This window comes from Danio rerio, chromosome 6, assembly GCF_052040795.2.
Source record: "Danio rerio strain M-AB ecotype USA chromosome 6, GRCz13ab, whole genome shotgun sequence".
Lineage (NCBI taxonomy): Eukaryota > Metazoa > Chordata > Actinopteri > Cypriniformes > Danionidae > Danio > Danio rerio.
The window spans coordinates 14,697,751-14,720,193 of NC_141026.1; the positions used below are offsets into that span (position 1 = coordinate 14,697,751).

The following is a 22,443-nucleotide window of genomic DNA, read 5'->3' on the forward strand; positions in this document are numbered from 1 at the left end:
TAAATAATATTTGACTAGATATTTTTCAAGACACTTCTATACAGCTTAAAGTGACATTTAAAGGCATAACTGGGTTAATTAGGTTTACTAGGCAGGTTAGGGTAATTAGGCAAGTTATTGTATAACGATGGTTTGTTTTGTAGACTATCGATAAAATATAGCTTAAAGGGGCTAATAATTTTGACTTTAAAATAGTTGAAAAAAACTGCTTTTATTCTAGCTGAAATAAAACAAATAAGACTTTCTCCAGAAGAAACAAAATATATTATCAGACATACTGTGAAAATTTCCTTGCTCTGTTAAACATCATTTGGGAAAAAAAAAAAAAACATAGAGGAGTCTAATAAGTCTGACTTCAACTGTATTTAAATATTTTAGAAATTCTTTTATTCTAAAAAGCTTGTAATTCTTAATGCAATCAATCAACTGGGGAAAATAGCTTCCTTTTTCTCATTTGAACCCTATTCACCTGCAGTGTCTTAATTGATATTTGACAGAAAAGTGAATTACAGCCTGACAAAATGACAAGTAGGCATGATTCATGCGGGGTCATCACTGCCTCTGCCTTCTAGAACATCACTGCATGGGTGTCGCCATGGCAGCCAGCAGTGGCAGAGTCAAAAAAATAAAAATAAAACAGTGAGAAAAACCGGCAGCAAGTGGGAACAGGAGGAACATCTGGTACTGTACTCACAACACAGAACAGAACAGAAGGAAACCAGAACATGAATGAGGACAGTGTAAATGTGGCTGTACAGCAAAGGGAAAAATGGGCTCAGGGGTGTGTTTAGGAGGGTGGTGCATAGTAGGAACAGGCCTGTAGCCAGCATGGTGAAAGGGGTGGTTCTTTTTTTCTCAAAATTTAGACTTTTTTTTGCAGTTATTTACCTCATTCTCTAGATAATTATAATGTTTAAATACTCCAATAAGTGGTATTTTAAGCACTAGTTTTAGCTGGATTAGTTTGTTGTATCCTCCATTTTTGATGTACCAAAATATTTCATAAAGATTTATAATAAACAAACATTTAAAAAAAGAGCTGTACGATTTGATTCTAGCCTCTCTTGAAAATTCCCCTGACAACAACAGCCTAATTAGTCTAAACAGCAAAAGTCAGTCTAAGACACTCAATAAATGTGGAAAAAAAAATTCATAACAAGCCTTTACTGACATGGCTATTTCTTAAAACTGTGCCTACACGTTTAGATAACACTTGACTTCATAAGGGTAACCTGATATAGCACATTTTTTGAGTGCCTTGGACTGATTTTGGTGTTTATTCTGATGAATCCCTTGTACAAAGAGCACCGACACATTATATGAGCTACCCCTGAGAACTTGTTGTTTGATTTGGGATTTTTATACACAGCCTAATTAATATTAAAATTAAATTTATTAGGCTGCTTTTGGTGCTTCAGACCTTTTCAGTGGTCAATTTTTTTTCTCTTAAGATTAAGATTCAAGATTTTGAATAAAAGTTATGCTACTTGTAAAATGTTTTTTTAATAGCAGTAGGTCAATAGTGAAAGTTAACATCACTTCTGTCATATTGTGCGTTTTCTTAAAACCTTCGATGGGTTATTTCAACAGTTTATGATGACATAGCAGTCAAAATGGGTCAAATGAAAATAAAGTGGCAAAAATTCTGGACCAATCACAAATTCTGGACCTTTGTCAGTGGGGGGTAGTTCTTTCGAACCTCCTGAACCCCCCTGGCTACGGGCCTGAGGAATGATATATCTATAACACACACACACAAACACATTTGTTTGTTTTTGTGAAAAGTGGGTAGATTGCATAGGCTTCAATTCATTTTATACTGTTCAAAACTGTATATTGTATTGCCCTCACCCCACCCCTAAACCCAATCATCACAGGACAATGTACAGCTTTACTTTCTGAAATAAACTCATTCTGTGTGATTTAGAAGCTTTTTTCATAAAATACGGATCTTTTGCAGTTATTAGCCTCATTTTCTATTTAATTATGAGGTTCAGGCTGAAAATGACCAGCTAAAACCAACTAAAACCAGCTTGACCATCCAGGTTTAAGCTAGACACAGCTGGCTTTGACTGGGCTCCCAGCCTGGTTAGGCTGGTCAAGCAGGTTTTAGCTGGTCATCTGCTGCCTGACCAGGCTGGAAATAGCTGGAAACCAGCCTGGAAATGGCCAAAACCCCTCTAAAACCAGGCTGGTCAACCAGCTAAAACCAGCCAACCAGCTTATGTTGGTTTAAGCTGTTTCTTTTCAGCAGGGATCCTAAAGATTTAGAAGACAAAAATATGAGAATAATATGTATTTCTCAAATATTAATTTATTAAAATAAATACTAGTCTATTGAATTTATTAAAATAAATACTAGTCTATTGTGCGCCAGACATGGCCTTATGCAGTGTAAGGTGCTCCATAGAGCTCATTTAACCAATGCCAAATTAGCCAAATTTTTCCCTGATAGAAGTGATGCCTTTCATCGTTGTAAGCAGTCTCCTGGCAATCATCTCCATATGTTCTGGAGTTGTCCCCAATTGAAAAATTTCTGGTCCACTGTTTTTGACACACTTAATAAATCTATTAACATAAATCTAGATCCTAACCCCTTGACAGCTCTTTTTGGCATTTCAGAGAGAGTTGACTTGACTGTTGCATCTCGCCAGGTTATTGCTTTTTCTGCTCTTTTCTAAAGAGAAATCTTTAGTTACATAAAACTTGAGAAATTAAGATGCTTACTTGCAGGATCTCTCAAATCTTTTTACAAGACCTGGAACCCTGTTTTAGATTATATCAAAGGCTTACCCTGCTCAGTTGATATCAGATCTAATACAAAGTAAATAATTGGAAAGAGGAAATATTGAATCCTTAATGTGAACTTTTCATTTCATTTTTTTTATTTATCGTAAAGTTGCTTGTGTATTATTATTATTATTATATATTTTTAAAGAATTTCTTTTAATTTTTATTAATTTTTTTATTTATTATTATTCATTTATTTTTTTTCTTTTAGAGGATATGTTTGTTTATAATTCATATATTTAATTAATTTAATTTTTAGTGGATAGTGGGAAAATAGGAAAAATAAGACAATCTGTAATTTTTCTTATGTTGTATTGTATACTTTAATGTATTGTCTTGTTAAACACCGATAGATAAATAAATAAATAAATAAATAAATAAATAAATAAATAAATAAATAAATAAATAAATAAAAACTAGCCAATTGTCATTTATTAGGGAAACACAAACTGGCCAGCACCACAGTCTATGGTCAGCACATTCAACTTCCCTCAGTCAGGCTGAAGCAACAGCCGAAAGAGGAATCCACTTGGTCTTAAAGCCGTGTTCGATGCTTATTTTCACAATTTATTATGGCACAGCAGTCAAAATAGGACAAATGGCCTCGTGTATGGAAAAAATTCTGGACCTTTGTCAGTAAGGGGTGGGAACCACACGAACGCCCCTGCCAACAGGCCTGGGGATTTGAGTTGTTTACGGGTGATTAAACTCTCTTGCTAATAAAGAGTTGTGTACGTTAATGACTTGTATAATTACCGTAGCAGCAGGTGTAGTGTTGCTACACTTCAGGTGTACTGTTAGTAAACTCTAGTTTAGCCAACATTTAGGTCACTAAAGATTTAACGACAACAGCAACAAAAATAATAGAAACATTTACTATTGTGCTTTTATTGTGTTTGATAAGATTGACACTCACCTTGACTACGCGTGGCCATTTTCAACCAAAGTCTACAGAATGTGTGCGACTTCCGGTGTCCGTTTTCCACTTATCTACGTGCACAAAACTATCCTTTATTTTGCACAATGCATTATGTTATTTTAATGGATTGTTCTACATATTAATAATAGGAATTTAAAGAAGCTAGTGGATTTCAACTCTGGTGAGCTGTAATTTGTCCAAATTTGCTACATCAACACTGTTATTAAACCCAACTAAATCAACATTGACCTAACTGAAATAGTTTCTTAAATGAGGAACCTGCAACACCATTAGGCCGACAATTAAATTAAATGGCTAAAACAGCATTCTATGGTGCTTTAAATATAGAGATTGCCTACTGGACTGATCTGCAGATACCTGGTGTTTACAGAAAATGTAAAAAATTAAAGTGATAAAAGATTTCTATATAAAATGTGTGACGATGCAGAAAGTTTATTTGCAAAGAGCTAGGGCGCCATCGTGCGGTAGTCTGTAATGGGGAGAGACGTTTTAAAATATAATGAAGGCACAAGTTTGGGAATTGTTCATTTCTTAATTATTGGAAAAAAAAACATTAAATAATTTATTCACTAAATAAAACTGAACATCATTAACAAGATTGTTCTGCCTGCAAATCAATAACATGAAGAAAAAAAAAAACGTTTAGCCCCAAAGCCTACTACTCTGTTTCGTTGTAATTTATTATTGCTGCAAATGAACTGTAACATAATTTATGTGTATTTTATTTTAAAAATATTTTAAGAATTGCACATTTAAATATGATAAACACTACTGGTCAAAAGCTTGGGGTCAGTTTTTTAAATCTTTTTTTCATGTTTTTTCAAGTTTTTTTTTTTACTTTTTTAAAGGAAATTGCTCTGTTCATCAAGGCAGCATGTATTAAATGAAAAAGAAAAGTTAAATTGTTAAATACTTATTAAAATTTTGAATGACTGCTTTCTTATTGAATGTAGTTTCAAATAAAATTTATACTCCATCATTATTGCTTTTATTACTTTTACCATTCATAATATTCATTCATTCATTTTCTTTTTGGCTTAGTCCTTTAACATTAATAATAATAAATTAATAATAATAATATTATTATTAATAATAACAATAATAATATTTAATATTAGAGTGATTTCCGAAGGATCTTGTGACTCTGAAGACTGGAGTAATGAAGCTGAAAATTCATCTTTAAAATAACTGGAATAAATTATTGAATTAAATGATAAACTGCTTATTAGCAGTTATTTTATAGTACAATATCATTTCACAATTTTACAATTTGTGCTGTATTTTTGATTAAATAAATGTAGCCTTGGTGAGCAGGAAAAGCTTATTTTAAAACATTTTAAAACCTTACTGATCTCTAACCTTTGACCGGTAGTACATATATTATAGCTAGAAATATACATTTTAATCACTTTTTAATGCAAATGCATAATGATTTGGCATTGTCATGACCTTTTAAATAAAACATATTTTAATATGGATTAATCCTACTTTTTATTTTGCTCTTCTATTCATTTATGTATTTATTTCATTTTTTAACAGCAAAATGCAAATGCAACTTTTGGCGGCACGCTTATTGTAAATACGAAAGTGAGCCAGCAGAGGGCGCTGACTGATCATCTCATGCGTAACCAGATTGTAATCTCATAATATTTGAATGCGCCTTGATAATCAAAATACTAACTAGACGTTTGTAACTGATTCTGTTGTGCTGTTTTGAAGGCATTGTAGCTGTGCTTCAGTCAGGCATTGGGTACATTTTCATATTTTCCTAAATTCCTCTCAGTTTTCATTTTTAACATTAAATGAAAGGGAAATTTTGTAAAGTAAAAAAACACAAAGAAAAAAAATGCATTGCCGCTATTGAGTATAGTTCTCGAGTTTTTACGAGCCTAAAACTTATTATACCAAACTTAATGTAATATTCAAATAACAATCGCCACAAATAAACGTTATGAGGAGCAAAAGCACAGTATTTGGTAACATTGCAAAATCAGAAACACTAACAACCAACATCTCGTGCTTTTGTTTATTGAAAATAAATACAGTCCGAGGACAACAATGTACATTCTATGATTGACATTAAGAAAAAAAAAATCTAAAAATAAAATAAAGCTAGAATCTAACCTAAAACTTTCTAATCTGAAGTGAAATGCTCTGTTAACAATATGTTAAATCTTAAAGTACAAAGGCCATTTAGCCTTATAAGCTGTCATCATTTATTTGTATTGCTATAAAATAAAAACACTCCAGTTTTGACGTTTCCTGGTTTGGTCAATTAAAGGAATGGCGACAAGCACACTCTTTTTGTCTGGAGTTTGAAAAGCATTTATTGCCTACTTAGTCCCATGAATTATCATACTGTCACGTGATACAGAGTAGCCAATAGGAGAAGAGCGGGGGCGGAGTTAGTGCTGAATTCTGCGCATTGATTGGATCTGGTTGCTGTGGGCCTGGGTGCCGAACTCGTAATATTTCCTGTACTCTCCCTGACGTCTGTCTCTCTCAAAGATATACTGGTATCCACGGTAACCTGGAAACTGGTAACCCACCCAGCTGCCGCATGTGCGAGGTTGAGGAAGGGGAAAAAACAGTATTATTGAGATAATGCTGTGTGTAGACAGCAGTAATTTGATGTTACAAACGTAATTTGAAGCAGACTGAGGATAACTTACGCTCCAGAGTTGACTTTGATAGAAGGAACCTCCTTACTGCACCAGCCCATGGCCATAAGAGAAGGGTAGTCGTCGCACATCTCAAACTTGCGTCCCATCATGTCCTCGCACTCATACATGGTAATTTTACTGTCACTGTGGTTCTGGTGGACAAAAGGTATAATTTGAGATGTTTATTGGAATATGTTATGTCCATTTTTCAATTAACTAACGTTACACAGTTGATGAACTCCTGACGCCATTTTAATAGACAAGATTGAACAATGAGGCCTTATTGTGTTGAAGTTGGTTTATGTCCTTTTCCTGCCCCCCTTTGTTTTACGTTTATATGTAAATTGACTTTTAAAAGCGTAGTAAATATGGGTTTGTGTTTAAATGGAGCCAAATTTGCAATTTTATGATTTGTCCTTCACTGTAGCCTATTTGTAACAAGTCAGTATCTAAATGTATTATGTTCTCGTTCTAACTAATAACGAAAAGACATGTTTAGATATATAACAAACTATTAATATTAATATACTATTAGTTTATAAACTATTAGTCATTTTGCTGAATTGTCTGAGTTCTAAAGCCAAACAATCAAAAATGATATTGATCTGAACTGAATCAATATTGAAGTTGGCTAAGCAAAATAATGACACTAATGTCTTTTTAGAGCTATTTTTTAGCAGTATTTTTCATATAGACCATTTCAATGTGGTCATGTCATTGTCCGATGAACATTACCTGCTTGTTTTTAAACTATTTTATAACTGTAGTAAGAGGTATTTCAATCATAACTTAATGTTTAAACAGCTATCATAACATTATCAATTTTTGGCTCTTTCTGATTCTCGGAAGATATAGAAATTAAAAGTGTAAAACAGGTTGTACATTGGGACATTTGTTATTGTTTACATCCCTCAAAATGGTCTATATCTGAAGCTTGTATAATCGATTCTGTTACTGTCTGTGGAGATGATTTCAAACTTTCAAACAATCTGTATTGTAAAAATAAACAGAAATAGGGCATTAAAATCATATTTGAACTACATTTTAGTAAGGAGATTGTAGGCCAGATACTTCTTAATCTTACATATCATTCAGTCTTAACATTAATGTCTGTTTTGTGATGTTTCACACGTTTGACTCACAGCGCATTTGATGGGTCTGAAGGAAAGCATGTGCTCAGTACGGTAGCTGCTGTTTCCGCTCCAGGCCTGATAGCAAGGATAATCTCCCTTCTCCAGGATGAACTGCTGACCTTGATACTCTGGGTACTCATAACCAACCCAGCTGCAGGAATAAGAATCAAGTTATCTTCAATAAAAAAGGTTTGGTATATTATATTGTATGTTTGTGTATACAGGGTGGGCCATTTATGTGGATACACCTTAATAAAACTTATTGGGAATTTTACTAGAAAAACAATGGTGTGCTTGGTTTTAACGTAACTTTTATTCTTTCATGGGTTATTTACAAGCCCTCAATGTAACAAGCCCTCAATGTTTACAAGCCGTCTTGTAAATACAAGAAACGCCATGGCCTTCTGACTACTACAAAATCTATTCTAAATTTAATTGTCTATTTTTTTAGATGATTTTATTTATCAAACTGTTAAGCTTTGTCATTTAAAAAAAATACATTATATATTTTACAAATGTTAAGGGCGCACTCTGAAGGTTCAACCATGTGTCATATAGGATATATATATATATATATATATATATATATATATATATATATATATATATATATATATATATATATATATATATATATATATATATATATATACATCACCGGCTAATACATCAAGTACACTATAAAAAAGTATGGTTGCCTTAAATTTAAATTGAATCAAATTAACTTAATGTGTACATTAAACTTATGTTAAACTGACTTAAACACAGTTTGCATGACTTATAAAATTAAGTTAGAACAAGATTAACTAAGTTTAATAAGTTACAATGAACTAAAAACATGTGCTGTCATGACTTATTGGTCATAAAATTTTTTATAGTGTAGGAAAGTACTATAATGCGCTCACACACACACTTACGGGCCGTTGTCCACCTTGATAGAGCGAATCTTTTGGAAGTCCCTGTCCAGAATATTGGGGCACTCCAGCCTAAACTCACAGCGCTTGCCCTGGAAGTTTTCCTCCTCCCACACTGTGATCCTCCACTGGCACTGCTGCTCCATCTGCTCTCGCTGATTCATGATGGCCGCCTGTCTGTTCTCTCCAGCTACCGGCGACATTAGAGAATACGATTAACAATACAACACCACCTGCCACCTCCACCTGACAGATCACAAGCACTACTATCTACATCAGCCTAACCTATGACCTCAGGCAAGCGACGGGTTATCAGATTGTTGATAATGGTTTAGGTCACGTTAGAACAAACACAGATCCTTTCGGTCTGCTTGTGACAACAGACAGACATGATATTTACAAAAACTGACTCCCATCTGCTTTACAGGATATCTCAACCACAGGACATCAATAATTTAAGTTTGCATTGGTCATAAATAATAGGGCCCCCATGAATCCAGCGATGGCTGAAATGCCTCAATTCCAATGGTGCATTGAAAATGAATTCATTTGAAATAACCACAAGAAATTGGTGGCTTTTCAGTCCATGAAAAGATTCACAAAGGCCTCTAGTCCAGTCACGCATCCAGTCAAGCAGCGGTTTATCCTGTTTTAAAGTTAATTCCACTGTCGTGAAGGTTAAGACGTTGATTTTGACAGCACTGACGGCGGCCCATACTCACATGCTGTCGTGGGAGAGATTTGGCGTAATTAACATTAGGGGTCGGTCCATTGCGAGGTGTTTATATAGCCGCTGTCACTGCAGTTACTGCCGAATGTGCAGAGGGACTGCCAGATCAGCAACATGTGTCAAAAGAGAGCTTTAGTCCCGTTATTGTCTAACAGGCCTCTGGTTTTCTGACTCATCAGAAAAAACAAGGCCCATCCATAGAGTTTAACACAGACACCTATACTAACGCTGAATGCCCTTGCAATGTCCCCTGACTGCAGATTCACAGAGGAGTGGTAAAAGTGTGAAATGGTTATTGAAATTGTTGATATTGCAGTACAAAAATAATTGTACACTCTCATCAGTTGTGATTTAGCTAAATGTATCAATCTATTAGATGTTCATATCAGCTAAAAGTGACTGTAAGCACAGTATATAACCATAATCATAGCCTAATGTGTTGTTTTAATGCTGTTGTTTATTACATGTATCAGGATGTGGCGCCCTCTCAGATGTTCAGGAACATGATACACTTTTGTGAGAGTCCAAACAAAAGGTAGTGTATTGCTGTTCTATGCCTCTCGTCTTTTGTGATGGCACAGCCATTGTACCACCTACAGATGGACTACATATATTCATCTGCTTGTTTCTTCTACAAGCACATTCTAGCATACAGAAACATTACATATTGAGAACTTGTTTGTTTTTTTAAAAAAAAGCTTGTTATGCTTTTAAAAAAGGGGGACGGTGGCAGAGTAGGTAGTGCTGTTGCCTCACAGCAAGTAAGTTGCAGGTTCGAGCCTCGGCTGGCTCAGTTGGCGTTTCTGTGTGGAGTTTGCATGTTCTCCCCGCGTGCACCTGGGTTTCCTCTGAGTGCTTTGGTTTCCCCCACTGTCCAAAGACATGTGGTACAGGTGAATTGGGTAAGCTAAATTGTCCGTAGTGTATGTGTGTGAATGAGTGTTTATGGATGTTTCCCAGAGATGAGTTACAGCTGGAAGAGCATCCGCTGCGTAAAACATGTGCTGGATAAGTTGCCGGTTCATTCCGCTGTGGTTCCTTCAGATTAATAAACAAACTAAGCTGAAAAGAAAATTAATAAATAAACTGAAAGGTTTCTTAAAACATACAAACTACAGACAGAAAACAAAAAGACACTTCTATACAGCTTAAAGTGAAATTTAAAGGCTTAACTAGGTTAAATAGGTTAGCTAGGTAGGATAGGGTAATTAGGCAAGTTATTGTATAACGAGTTTGTTCTGTAGACTATCAAAAAATATATAGGTTAAAGGGGCTAATAATTATAAAAGAAAATTAAAACTGCTTTTATTCAAGCTGAAATAAAACAAATAAGACTTTCTCCAGAAGAAAAAATATTATCAGACATACTGTGAAAATTTCTTTGTTCTGTTAAACATCATTTGGGAAATATAAAAAAAAAATAATAATTAAAAGGGGGGGCTTCAACTGTATGCTATATAGAATTTACTTTTTCTAGAGGTACAAAGTACAAAAATACACTGCAAAAACTCTTCTTACCTAGATTTTTTTCTTGTTTCTTGTCAAAATATCAAACAATTCCTAAATCAAGAAGCTTTTTCGAGAAAAGAAAAAAAGATCTTGTTTTACGAAATAATATGTCAAAATTAAGTGAGTTTTTCCTTAAAACAAGCAAAATTATCTTTGACTTTAGATTATTTTGCTTAACGCACACTCAAAAAAAAAAAAAAAAAGCTGTGAGGCATAGCCTGTTGGCATGTATTTGCAACATAACCATAATTCTGTAAACTGAAACTGCATACCTTTTATAACCATTCATTTAATGTTTTTTAAATGACAGAACAGGAATAATTTCACTTACTGATACAGATTTTTTAATCTATTGTTATCATTAAGTGATATATGTTTGCGAATGGATTGTAAGAATTAGTGAGAAGTGTTTTTCTTTTGTGTACCTGTGAGTGTGAGGCAGAGGAGGTGCAGAGCTCAGTCAGGGCCCTAGGGCTAATCACATCTTTCCTTGCATCACTACAGCATTCATTTCACAGTAAAATGAGTCCATTTACATCACTACTCCCTCACACACTGAGATAACCATTCAAAGTAGTTCAGTGAGTCGGCCAGGTATTCATGAACCAGATTAAGACAAGATAGCCCTTCAAATAGAAAATATATATCCCTATGCGAATAATTAGCATATTAAATTATTTAACGTACATTTATATGTAATATTTATGAAAATGTAGTATCATTTTAGTTTATAATGCATGTATTTTTCCTATTACTCAGATGTGCATGTGATGAAATGTGATTTTGAGCAGAACCAAGTTATTTCTTAAGTGCACTGCTTTATATTTTCCAGTTAATTTGCATATATTTTTTATGTTTTGTAGAGATAGTTAGTGCTCTATAACAGTATCTGCTTAATAGGCATTAAAGGTTCCATGCACTACTTTAAAAAAATGCCCTACATTTTTCATAAAACCTGGATTTAAGTGGGTATAAAACATGAACAGATTATGAAAGCAGAGAGTTGGGTCTTTATTTTGATATGTAATATCAGCCTGATCTCACGAGAAAACATAAGTTTACATTTTGTAAGTTTAGTGGCTTATTCGTACAAATTAGTACAAAGTTCAGTCGTACGAAATTGTGCGATTTTAGAAGGAGATGTGGCACCTAACTCCCCTAAACCCAACCGTCATTGGGGGATGAACAAATCATACTAAATTGTACGAATTAGATCGTACAAATTTATACGAATTAGCCACTAAATCAAAAAGTTGCAAACTGTCTTGAGATTGCATTGGTTATATGGTCATATATTCCTAGCCAAAAATATTCTGAGGACTGTCAAATTTTAGTGAAAATCGTCAAAAATGCTGGCAGTGGCTGACAACTTAATAAAAAAAAAACACTGGCAGAAAAGAATTCAAGTGATATTTCACCCAACAATTAAAGTACTGTCATCGTTTATTCATCCTCAGCTAGTTCCAAATCTTTTTGAGTTCCTTTCTTCTGTTGAACACTAAACAAGATATATAGAAGACACCGGAAAACTTGAAACCATTGACTTCCATCGTAGTAAAAACAAAGAGAAGTCAACAGTTATAGGCAATGTTGGGGAAAGTTTCTTTTGAAAGTAATGCACTGCAATATTCAAAAAAGTAACTAGTTGCGCTATAGTTCCACTTTTTGTGGAAAGTAATGTGTTACGTTACTTTTGAGTTATTTCTGAGTTACTTTTTCTTACCTTTACCTTGTGTTGTCATAATACTGGAATCCAGTACCAATTGGTACTGAAATTTTAAAAACGTTAATTTCCCGCTAACATTTGAGCGCTGTTGATCAGCGCTGATTTGACATTGTGTTCACATACTCAACAGAAATGGCTGTGATTGGCCGTCAAGGTAATCAGTTCACAAATAAATAAAAAAATTCACAAATGCAGATAATAACATATAAAACAAGCTCAGTGATCGTGTACTATTGACTGGATTGAATTTTTAAAAGATGATAGTGGAAAGTGCTGAGCTTTAGAGTCTTCTGCAGATGATTCCAAGCATAGGCGGCAGAAAACTGAAAAGAGTAGCGACCAAATGAAGCGTGAACTTCGTGTGTGCAATGTTTAACAAAACTACTGAATGTTACGAAGTCACTATAATATAGTGGAGTTCTTTACATTGTTAGAATATATTCTACATGCCAGATAAATAAAATCTAACACTGCTTTAGGTTCTCGAGCCAGTGGGACCTCCCAATACCCAAACCTGTTAACCAGTACAATTTCCTATCAACATAGGAGTTGACTGAGAAAGCCAGAGAGGAGCAGAAGCAGGAGAAAAAGTAATGATGTTAAAGAAAGAGCAGAGTTTATTGAATAATCTTAGTTGCGTATGATTCAATAAATCCAACAAGTGTTATTACACCACAAGCAACAGTAATGGAAAATTATTGCTTCACAACATTGTCCAGAGACAATACAGACCTTGAAATGGAGACATTCTCTTATCTCTTACTCTTGAAAACAAGTGCTGCTAGAATCCACACAGTCATAAGATTATAACAACATGGAAATATGAAATAATAATAAAGCAATAACTAGCAAGGCTTGTAAATAATAAAGCAATACTAGTAAACTAGTGCAATAGTAACTAGAATTGTACATTTCCTAAAGGAAATGTGAATGGGGTTTGCGTGGCAAATCGATGGGGTACAAAATGGTACTAAACTGGGCAATAGAACAACATGCTAATCGAGTTGCTAGCATCGTGCTAACATGATTAGCATGCAGCTAGCATGATGCTAATTGTGTTAACATCACGCTAGCAACATGCTAATCGAGTTGCTAGCATGATGCTAACATGATTAGTATGTAGCTAGCATGATGCTAATCGTGTTAGCATCATGCTAGCAGCATGCTAATCGACTTGCTAGCATCATGCTAATATGATTAGCATGTAGCTAGCATGATGCTAATCATATTAGCATCATGCTAACAACATGCTAATCGAGTTGCTAGCATCATGCTAACATAATTAGCATGTAGCTAGCATGATGCTAATCGTGTTAGCATGATGCTAACAACATGCTAATCGACTTGCTAGCATCATGCTAATATGATTAGCATGTAGCTAGCATGATGCTAATCGTGTTAGCATCATGCTAACAACATGCTAATCGAGTTGCTAGCATCATGCTAACATGATTAGCATGTAGCTAGCGTTATGCTAATCGTGTTAGCATGATGCTAGCAACATGCTAATCGAGTTGCTAGCATCATGCTAGCAACAGTGCTAGGGTGCCCTGAGTGGTTGCTAGGTGGTTGCTAAGGCGTTGCTAGGCGGTTGCTAGGGTATTCTAAGTGGTTGCTAAGGCGTTGCTAGGCGGTTGCTAGGGTGTCCTGAGTGGTCGCTAGGCCCTTACTAAGGCGCTACTAGGCGGTTGCTAGGTGGTTGCTAGGCGGTTGCTAAGGTAATTTGAGTGGTTGCTAGGCAGTTGCTAGGGTACCCTGGGTGGTTACTAGGCAAGCCTCATATACATGCCTGATGAAATAATTATACTAAGTAAGCATTTCTAGCAAGTTACAGTACTTGGCTAGTCAATATTAGCATGTAGCTAGTCACTGCTAGCATGTGTAGCATACAGGAAGTTCCGTTTGCTAGCATGAGTGAAACGAGCCAATCCCCAAGTCTCTACGATGTTCCGATGCTGAGATATAGCTGTTGATGAACGGTTGCTAGGGTACTCTGTTTTGTTGCTATGGGCGAGGTTACAGAGTGAACTTGAATGTGGTTGGCTGTTCAAGTCAAATGAACCAACCCCCATGTCTCTATGACACTGCTATGTAAAGATATGCATGTAGGGCAGTTATAATGGCAGTCTATGGGACCAGTTTGGGGGCGTGGCTTATGAGCTTCATTATCATATCGAGATGCTCATTGGTTGTCAAAGTCAGATGAGCCATCCCCCAAGTCAATAGGACACTGCTAAGCAAAGATATGCATGTAGGCCAGTTATAATGGGAGTCTATGGGACCAGTTTGGGGGCGTGGCTTGTGAGCTTCATTACCATATTGAGATGCTCATTGGTTGTCTGGGTCCAATGAGCCAACCCCTAAGCCTGTATGACACTGCAATGCAAAGATATGCATCTAGCCCAATTATAATAGAAGTCTATGGGATCAATTTGGGGGCGTGGCTTGTGAGCTTCATTATCATATAGTGATGCTGATTGGTTGCCTGAGTCAAATGAGCCCACCCCCATGTCTCTATGACACTCCTATGTAATGTTATAGATGTGTGACCTTTATAATGGAAGTCAATGGGATGTGCAATGGGACGCCCCACCCCATGTTAAGTCAATGGGGCAGTTATTAAGGGTCTTTAAATGGTTTGGGGGGGCGTGGCTTGTGAGCTTTAAAATCATATTGAGATGCTGATTGGTTGCCTCAGTCAAGTAAGGCAACCCCCAAGTCTGTATGACACTGCTATGTAATGTGATTGACATGTGAGTCAAGAAATGAATGGGAGTCAATGGGCAATGTAAAGTCAATGGGGACCCATTTGGGACGTCCTAGCACCCCAGGGGTAAACCTTATACCCCCTTTTGGGGTATGTTCTCATACAGGCTGCAACCCCCTACAGATGTTGCGAATCCCATATTTCTACGAAATTCACACTTGGCGCTATAACGCTTTAAAGGTCGTCCCATTTCGCGGGGGCGTTAGTGCTGTTCTAGAAAAATGAATGGGAGTCAATGGGGACAATGTAAGTCAATGGGAGAGCTTTGGGACGTCCTAGAGCCCCAGGGGTGCAACTTTTACCCCATTGCGAGGTATGTTCTCATTTAGGCTGCAACCCCCTACAGATGCTGTGAATCTCATATTTCTATGAAATTCACACTCGGCGCTGTGATTCGTCAAAGTTCGGCTCAATGTTAAGTCTATGGGATTTTTGGGGGGGTTTTTTGGCCCCTGCGGGGCCAAAAAACCCCCCACCCCTTATAAAAGTCATAGCACACCATTCCCGATAAGACCGCACGATTTGAGCCCACTTTCAAGGGTCTGGGACGAAAGCTGCGGGACTAGTTACGCGCCGAAAAATGGTACGGAAGAAGGAAGAAGAAGAATAATAAGCCAGCACAATAGTAAGAATGGACTTTGCCTATGGCAAACCCCATTAATAATAAAATATAAAAACATAATAAAATGACAAATAATAATCAATATTAATAATCAAATAATTAACTAATAATAAAACGATATAATGATAATTATATATATGCCTAATGATCATATGATTAAAAATGAAAGTAAAACAACACAAATGAATGTTGAATGTTGTTTTTTGAAAAAACACACATGAGTTTGCTACAAGGATTTTCAGATTCTTAGTTAGATTTTTAAACATCATAATAAATTTTAGAAGAGTTCAGATGCAAAAACCTATATTTATTTTCTGTTGATTCACTTTAAAGGCAAAGAAAAGAACTTATTCATCACTATAAAAGTCCACACACAGGAAAAATGCTAATTTAACATTAGAGCATTATATATATATATATATATATATATATATATATATATATATATATATATATATATATATATATATATATACATACATACATACATACATACATACATACATACATACATACATACATACATACATACATACATATATATATACACATACATACATACATACATACATACATACATACATACATACATATATATATATATATATATATATATATATATATATATATATATATATATATATATATACAACATATATATATACAACATATATATATATATGTGTATATATATATATATATATATATATATATATATATATATATATATAATTTTAAATGGCAGTTAGAGGTTTTTCATCTAAACTTAATTTTTTGATAACTGAAAGGTTTTATCCATTAATCATCATCCACTGTATGGCATCACTGCTTTATTTTTAAGAGCATATGATTTAAGAGCATTTTTTACAGCTGTTTCACTGCGAATCATTCACTCCACCCACTCTTGGAGAAAATCCAAGGCTGACACATGGAGCCTGAATGGACTGTATGGAGCTTAGTGTTCCAGGAGGACCATCACCTGCTTCTCACTTCCCCAGTCATTCAGCCATTACACAGAACAAACAGGTAGTGTTTACTAATCTGCCCCCACTCCTGCCGTCCGCGCGCTACACCCTATACCTGTATGTCATGAATGTTTATTAGCGCGGATCTCATTCCGTGTGTGTGAGCGACGGGGTCAGTTAGTATGCAGGCGCACTATGTGTGTGCGTCTCTTTCATAAATCCATCTGTTCCATGGTAACCCTCTCTTTTTTTCTACGTCTCTGTGAGATGGCATTAGCATCCTCGTGTTGTCAGGTAGGCTCTGGAAAACAAGAGCTGTGTGGGTGACGCACACATCTCCAGGACTGTTAACCAGTCACCCGTCCTTGGAACTGTATTTCGGCAAAGTTTAACACTCGCCTTGAATATAATATCCGCCATACAGGCGCACGGCGCAACAGTTACATCAATTTCACTGCCAAATTTCTGATTTGCATTCATTTTAAAGATTCCATCTCTTATGTAAATGCAACAGACAAAGATGTTGCACTATGGATATGTTTACCAGATTGGACAAGTGAAAGAGAACACAAATACATTTTTTTGTTGTTGTTGTTATTTTGGGGTGTACATACAAAATTTATAGCACATGGTTCCCCCCCTTAAAGGGATAGTTCACACAAAAAAAAGTTAAATTGGTCCTTTTACTCAGCCTTTACTTGTTTCAAACCTTTATGAATTTCTCTATTCCGGTAAAGGAGTTTATATATATATATTTATATATATCTTATATGAACTAATGAATCTTATTGTAAAGTGTAACCAAGATATCCTATCATTAGGGATTTATGGTCAGCTAAAGTTATAAAGAAACGGGTTAAATGGTAAACCCCTGTTTAAAGTATTTATTATGAAGCACTCATTTAGGAAGTATTGCAAATGTTTTTTGTTTTGCTGATTTTTGCAACTTGTTTGAACTTTAAAGTTCATATCATTACTTAGTTTTGTATACTTGCAGGCCTATTTTAATAAAAATAGAAAAATATATAATAATCAAATATAAATCAAATAATGTAAAATTAGATAATAATATTAAATAGTAACTTATTAATAATAATAATAATAACAACAACAACAATAATATATATATATATATATATATATATATATATATATATATATATATATATATATATATATATATATATATATTATTACATATATATATATGTAAATAAATAAATAAATAAATATATATATATATATATATATATATATATATATATATATATATATATATATATATATATATATATATATATATATGTTGTAAACCTGTAAGCATTTACTGTCATAGATTAAAAAAAAACTTTTGCTGCTAGTACAAACTATTTGTTGCTTATGAGTTATACCAACACAATTCTTAAACTTGTTTTGGAACAAATAAATGGTTTTATATTCAATCCACTTAAATTTTTCAAATGAAAAAAATTTGTAATTTAATCGATTGGTGTTGGGACAACATGAAGGAATTATTTGAAACCCAGTATTGTTTACAGGGTACACTAAAAAAAAAAAACTTTTTTCCCTCATTCAATCTACTGTACTTATTTAAATTGAGCTGAAACAACACAATTCTTGAGATTTTATTGGAACAACTTGTTTTTTTTATGTTCAATCCACATAAATTTGCTAAAAGTGTTGACTTAATTCAGTTCAATTCATCTTTATTTCTATAGCGCTTTTACAATGTAGATTTTGTCAAAGCAGCTTCACATTGAAGATGATAGTGAATTGAAACAGTGTCAGTTCAGTTTTCGGTGTTTAAGTTCAGTTCAGCTCAGGTTAGTGTGGTTTAATATTTACTGCTGAGAGTCCAAACACTTAAGAGTAATCCATCGATGCGCAGCTCTGAAAGTCCCGAACTATGCAAGGCAGTGGTGACATCTGCGAGGAAAAAACTTCACCAATTGGCGAAAGTGAAGGATAAAAAAGTATCGTATAAGTGGCACTGCATAATCTCTGGGGGCCTCGGGATAAGTATCCCCAGGTGGAAATAGAGAATAAAGAAAATAATTAGCATAGCTGCTTTTCATAGTGTTTATAAACGAGATGCGTGGAGCACATTCATGTATCATACCGCTATGTGATGCATTGAGTGTATGCTTTACTAAAAAAAACTTTAATCTAGTTTTGAACTGAGAGTGTGTTTGAGGCTTGGACATTATCAGGAAGGTTATTCCAGAGTTTAAGTATAAGAATAAGCCTCCTTTACTTGACTTTGCTATAGGTACTACCAGAAGCCCTGAGTTTTGAGATCTTAAAGAGCGGTTTGGATTGTAGTGAGACAGGAGGTTGGTTATTAGATTATTAGCTAGATTATTTAAAGCTTTACAGGTAAGAAGTAATATTTTAAAATCAAGATGACACTTAACAGGCAGCCAGTGTAAGGAGGATAAAATTGGGGTGATGTGATCATATTTTCTAGACCTGGTAAGATCTCTGGCAGCTGCATTTTGTACTAGCTAAAGTCTGTTAATAGAGGATGCGGGGTAATCAGCGAACAGAGCATAACAGTAATCCAGCCTAGAAGTCATAAAAGCATGAACTAGCACTTTCTGCATCTGAGATGAATAGCATACTTCGTAACTTAGCGATTTCTCAGATGAAAGAAAGCAGTTTTTGTGACATGGAATATATGATTTTTAAAAGTTAAATTGCTGTCAAATATAAAACCCAGATGTTTTATAGTAGAGCGCTAATGCTAAATGTTTGAAACCAGTAACCACTTAATCAATTTGTGTTGAGAAAACCTGAATGAATTGTGTGGAAGCCAGCATTGTTTACAGTGTAATATGTGTTTTTCTTACTATGGAAGTCAATGGTTACTGGTTTCCAACATTTTTCCAACTAAAGAAAGAAACTCAAAGTTTTTTAACCACTTGAGGGTCAGTAAATTGTGAGTCCGTTTTCTATTCTGGTTGAACTATCCCTTTAATTTAAGGTTGTTGTTTTGGATATTCTGTGTATACAGTGCATGGCAAAGCTGATGAGTTTTTCTGCTGGTAGTACAAAGCTGAGGGCAGAAAGCACCTGCCACATGTTCACCGCCACCATGGAAACTAATCCCGCTCTGTGTGTGAAAAACGGGCCCTGACAGCTCCAACACAGACATCTGCATCTCCAATAAATATACTATGACACTCTCGCGCTGGGTCTTGGTGTGAGAGTGTGTGGTTAATGTTTTGTGTTTTTTGATGTTTTGCGAGTTTCTGTGATATGTTGATATCACAGTTGGTTAAAAAAATAGAATAAAATAGAATATAAATTGTTATAAAATAACAATAATAACAAAATAAAGAAAAAGAAAGGTTTGAGAATCATTTTTTTTCAATTGTTTCCTCTGAGCAAAAGCTAACGGCTAGTGTTTCACAATAGCTTCCCCAAGTAACCTTTCATTGAACAGTTCTTAAAACATTCAGTTTACCTTAGAGTAAAGAGAGTTTTACAAGTCTTAAGAACGATTTTCAGCTATTACGAACCTTCTATGGATGTAAAAAGATTTCATGGATCCATCACTGCCAATAAAGAATCTTTATTTTAAAAAAAATAAATGCAGTCGGCGCCAGTGGTGTAGTGGTTAGTGTGTCGACATATGCACTCCGGTGCTCGCGGCGACCTGGGTTCGATTCTGTCTTGCGGTTCTATGCCAATCCTTCCCCTCTCTCTGCTCTCCATGCTTTCCTGTCAATTCTCTCTACTGTCCTATCAAAAAATAAAGGTGAAAACCCTGAAAAAATAATTATAAAAAAACTAAAATAATAAAATAAAATGCTATTCAATGAAACATTAGTTCATTCATTCATTCATTTTCTTTTCAGCTTAGTGTATTTATTAATCTGGGGTCGCCACAGCAGAATAAACCACCAACTTATTCAGCATATGTTTTACACAGCAGATGCCCTTCCAGCTGCAACCCATCACTGGGAAACATCCGTACACACTTATTCACACACATACACTATGGACACTTTAACCTACCCAATATACCTATAGTGCAAGTATTTGGACTTGTGGGGGAAACCAGAATACAAAACCAACACGGGGAGAACTAGCAAACTCCACACAGAAATGCCAACTGACCCAGCCGAGGCGCGAACCAGAGACCTTCTTGTTGTGAGGCAAACTGTGCCACCGTGCAGCATGAAACATTAGTTCATATACCAAAAACATCTTGTCAGGTACAGTCTATTTAGTTGAACTCTTTTTATTGGTAATTCTCAATCAGAGAGGTACTACAAGTGAGGGAAAGAAAAACCACAACACATTACTTTCACAGTGTAATTAAAATACTGAGGGGTTAATTAAAAACATTCCTTACTCTCTGAACCATGTTAAGATAGAAATAAAGTTAACAACAACAACAAAAAAGGAACAAAAAAAAAATATATATATATATATATATATATATATATATATATATATATATATATATATATATATATATATATATATATATAATAAATTAACAAATGACACCTAAGTAGGCCATTACCGTTAAATGTAAAATATCACGCAATTTCTTTTCTTAATACACTCTTAGATAAGTTTGTATCATTCAAAAGCAAGAGGGGAAAAAAGAAAAAAAGACAGATACAGACAGGGTTAAATAGGCAATATGAATATGAAATCTATTTTTTTTAAATATGACAGAAAAGGTTGCCAAGCTGTATAGAAATCCTCTGTTTTGCCATTAATTGTATATCTATTTCTTTCTATTTTAATGAATTGTAACAGGTCATACATCCACTGAAAGTAGTTTCATAATAGGTAATAGGATAATTTTTTTAGCAATTATTAAGCAAAAGGCTAATACATTTGACTGCAAAGCCATGGTACAGTCTATTTAAAGCAAGAATCATTTGAAATATTAAAAGGCCCGAATAAAGGATCACGGTAACAGCTTGAAAATATTAATTGTAATTTTGAAGCTTTATACTTTGATAGCATTCTTCAAGCAGTAGTATTTGCCGATTTGTCAGGAAAAAATACAGTAAAATCGTAATACATTTTCTCTTTTATATATGTGTATAGTACAATGTGAATACAAGTCAAAATAAGTCATTGTCATACATTGGATAACTGCTAAAGAAGAAATTATTGGTATTGCAATGTTTTTATTGTTAGTCCACATTTTAAATTAGTTTTAATAATGCTGCTGACTAAATAATAGCTAAATCAGAGGCTGACATTTTTCATTGTTTTCATTCTCCATCGTATGCTTGCTTGTTTCAATATGCATTTAAATAATGGGAAAGTGACTTCAAATGAAGTAGACTGAGGTTATTGTCTACAGGTCAAAGGGTAAAACTGAACGACCACCATCAGCTGGTTAATATGATGTAGGATAACGACAGGTGGTTCCCCACGTCAGTGATGACTGACACATTTACAGCTTTTGAGATTAAAAGCAGCCATCTAGATCAGCAGTTCCCAATCTTTTCCCCTTCTCTTTTTACATTTGAAATTCTTAACCACCAATCACCACCTACATAAAGCCCCTAGCTGATAAGAACTATAACATAATTGATAGGTTTTTCTTAATTACAACAACTGCGTAAAAGACTAAAATATATTATTATTACAAAATGATGGCCGGATTTATTTATTTAGTTATTTATTTATTTAATGAAAAATATGTTTAT

The 22,443-nt window shown here is 34.6% G+C and overlaps 2 protein-coding genes and 1 long non-coding RNA gene across 8 annotated transcripts in view; 1 reads left to right on the plus strand and 2 right to left on the minus strand.

Annotated features, from left to right (window-relative positions):
• LOC147843407 (uncharacterized) overlaps window positions 1-3,753 on the minus strand; it is a 52,666-nt gene extending 48,913 nt beyond the window's left edge. For all 4 annotated transcript variants that reach the window (XR_015493305.1, XR_015493306.1, XR_015493307.1 and 1 more), the window contains exon 1: window positions 3,707-3,753. This is a non-coding gene — a long non-coding RNA (uncharacterized LOC147843407). The remainder of the gene's footprint in view (window positions 1-3,706) is intronic.
• Window positions 3,754-5,742: 1,989 nt separating this feature from the next.
• Window positions 5,743-9,198, minus strand: cryba2a (crystallin, beta A2a). Of its 2 annotated transcripts, NM_001002049.1 has the most exon segments (5): window positions 5,747-6,283; window positions 6,403-6,545; window positions 7,536-7,677; window positions 8,444-8,630; window positions 9,163-9,198. In NM_001002049.1, coding segments are annotated over 4 exon segments (594 nt in total). In that variant the 5' UTR covers window positions 8,605-8,630; window positions 9,163-9,198; the 3' UTR covers window positions 5,747-6,135.
• tmem198ab (transmembrane protein 198ab) overlaps window positions 6,228-22,443 on the plus strand; it is a 263,787-nt gene continuing 247,571 nt past the window's right edge. Inside the window, exons 1-3 of one of the 2 annotated variants that reach the window (XM_087255782.1) lie at window positions 6,228-7,715; window positions 9,644-9,705; window positions 16,665-16,820. The gene's annotated coding sequence lies outside the window, so the exon portion shown is untranslated. The remainder of the gene's footprint in view (window positions 7,716-9,643; window positions 9,706-16,664; window positions 16,821-22,443) is intronic. The other variant, XM_087255785.1, reaches the window with a different exon arrangement.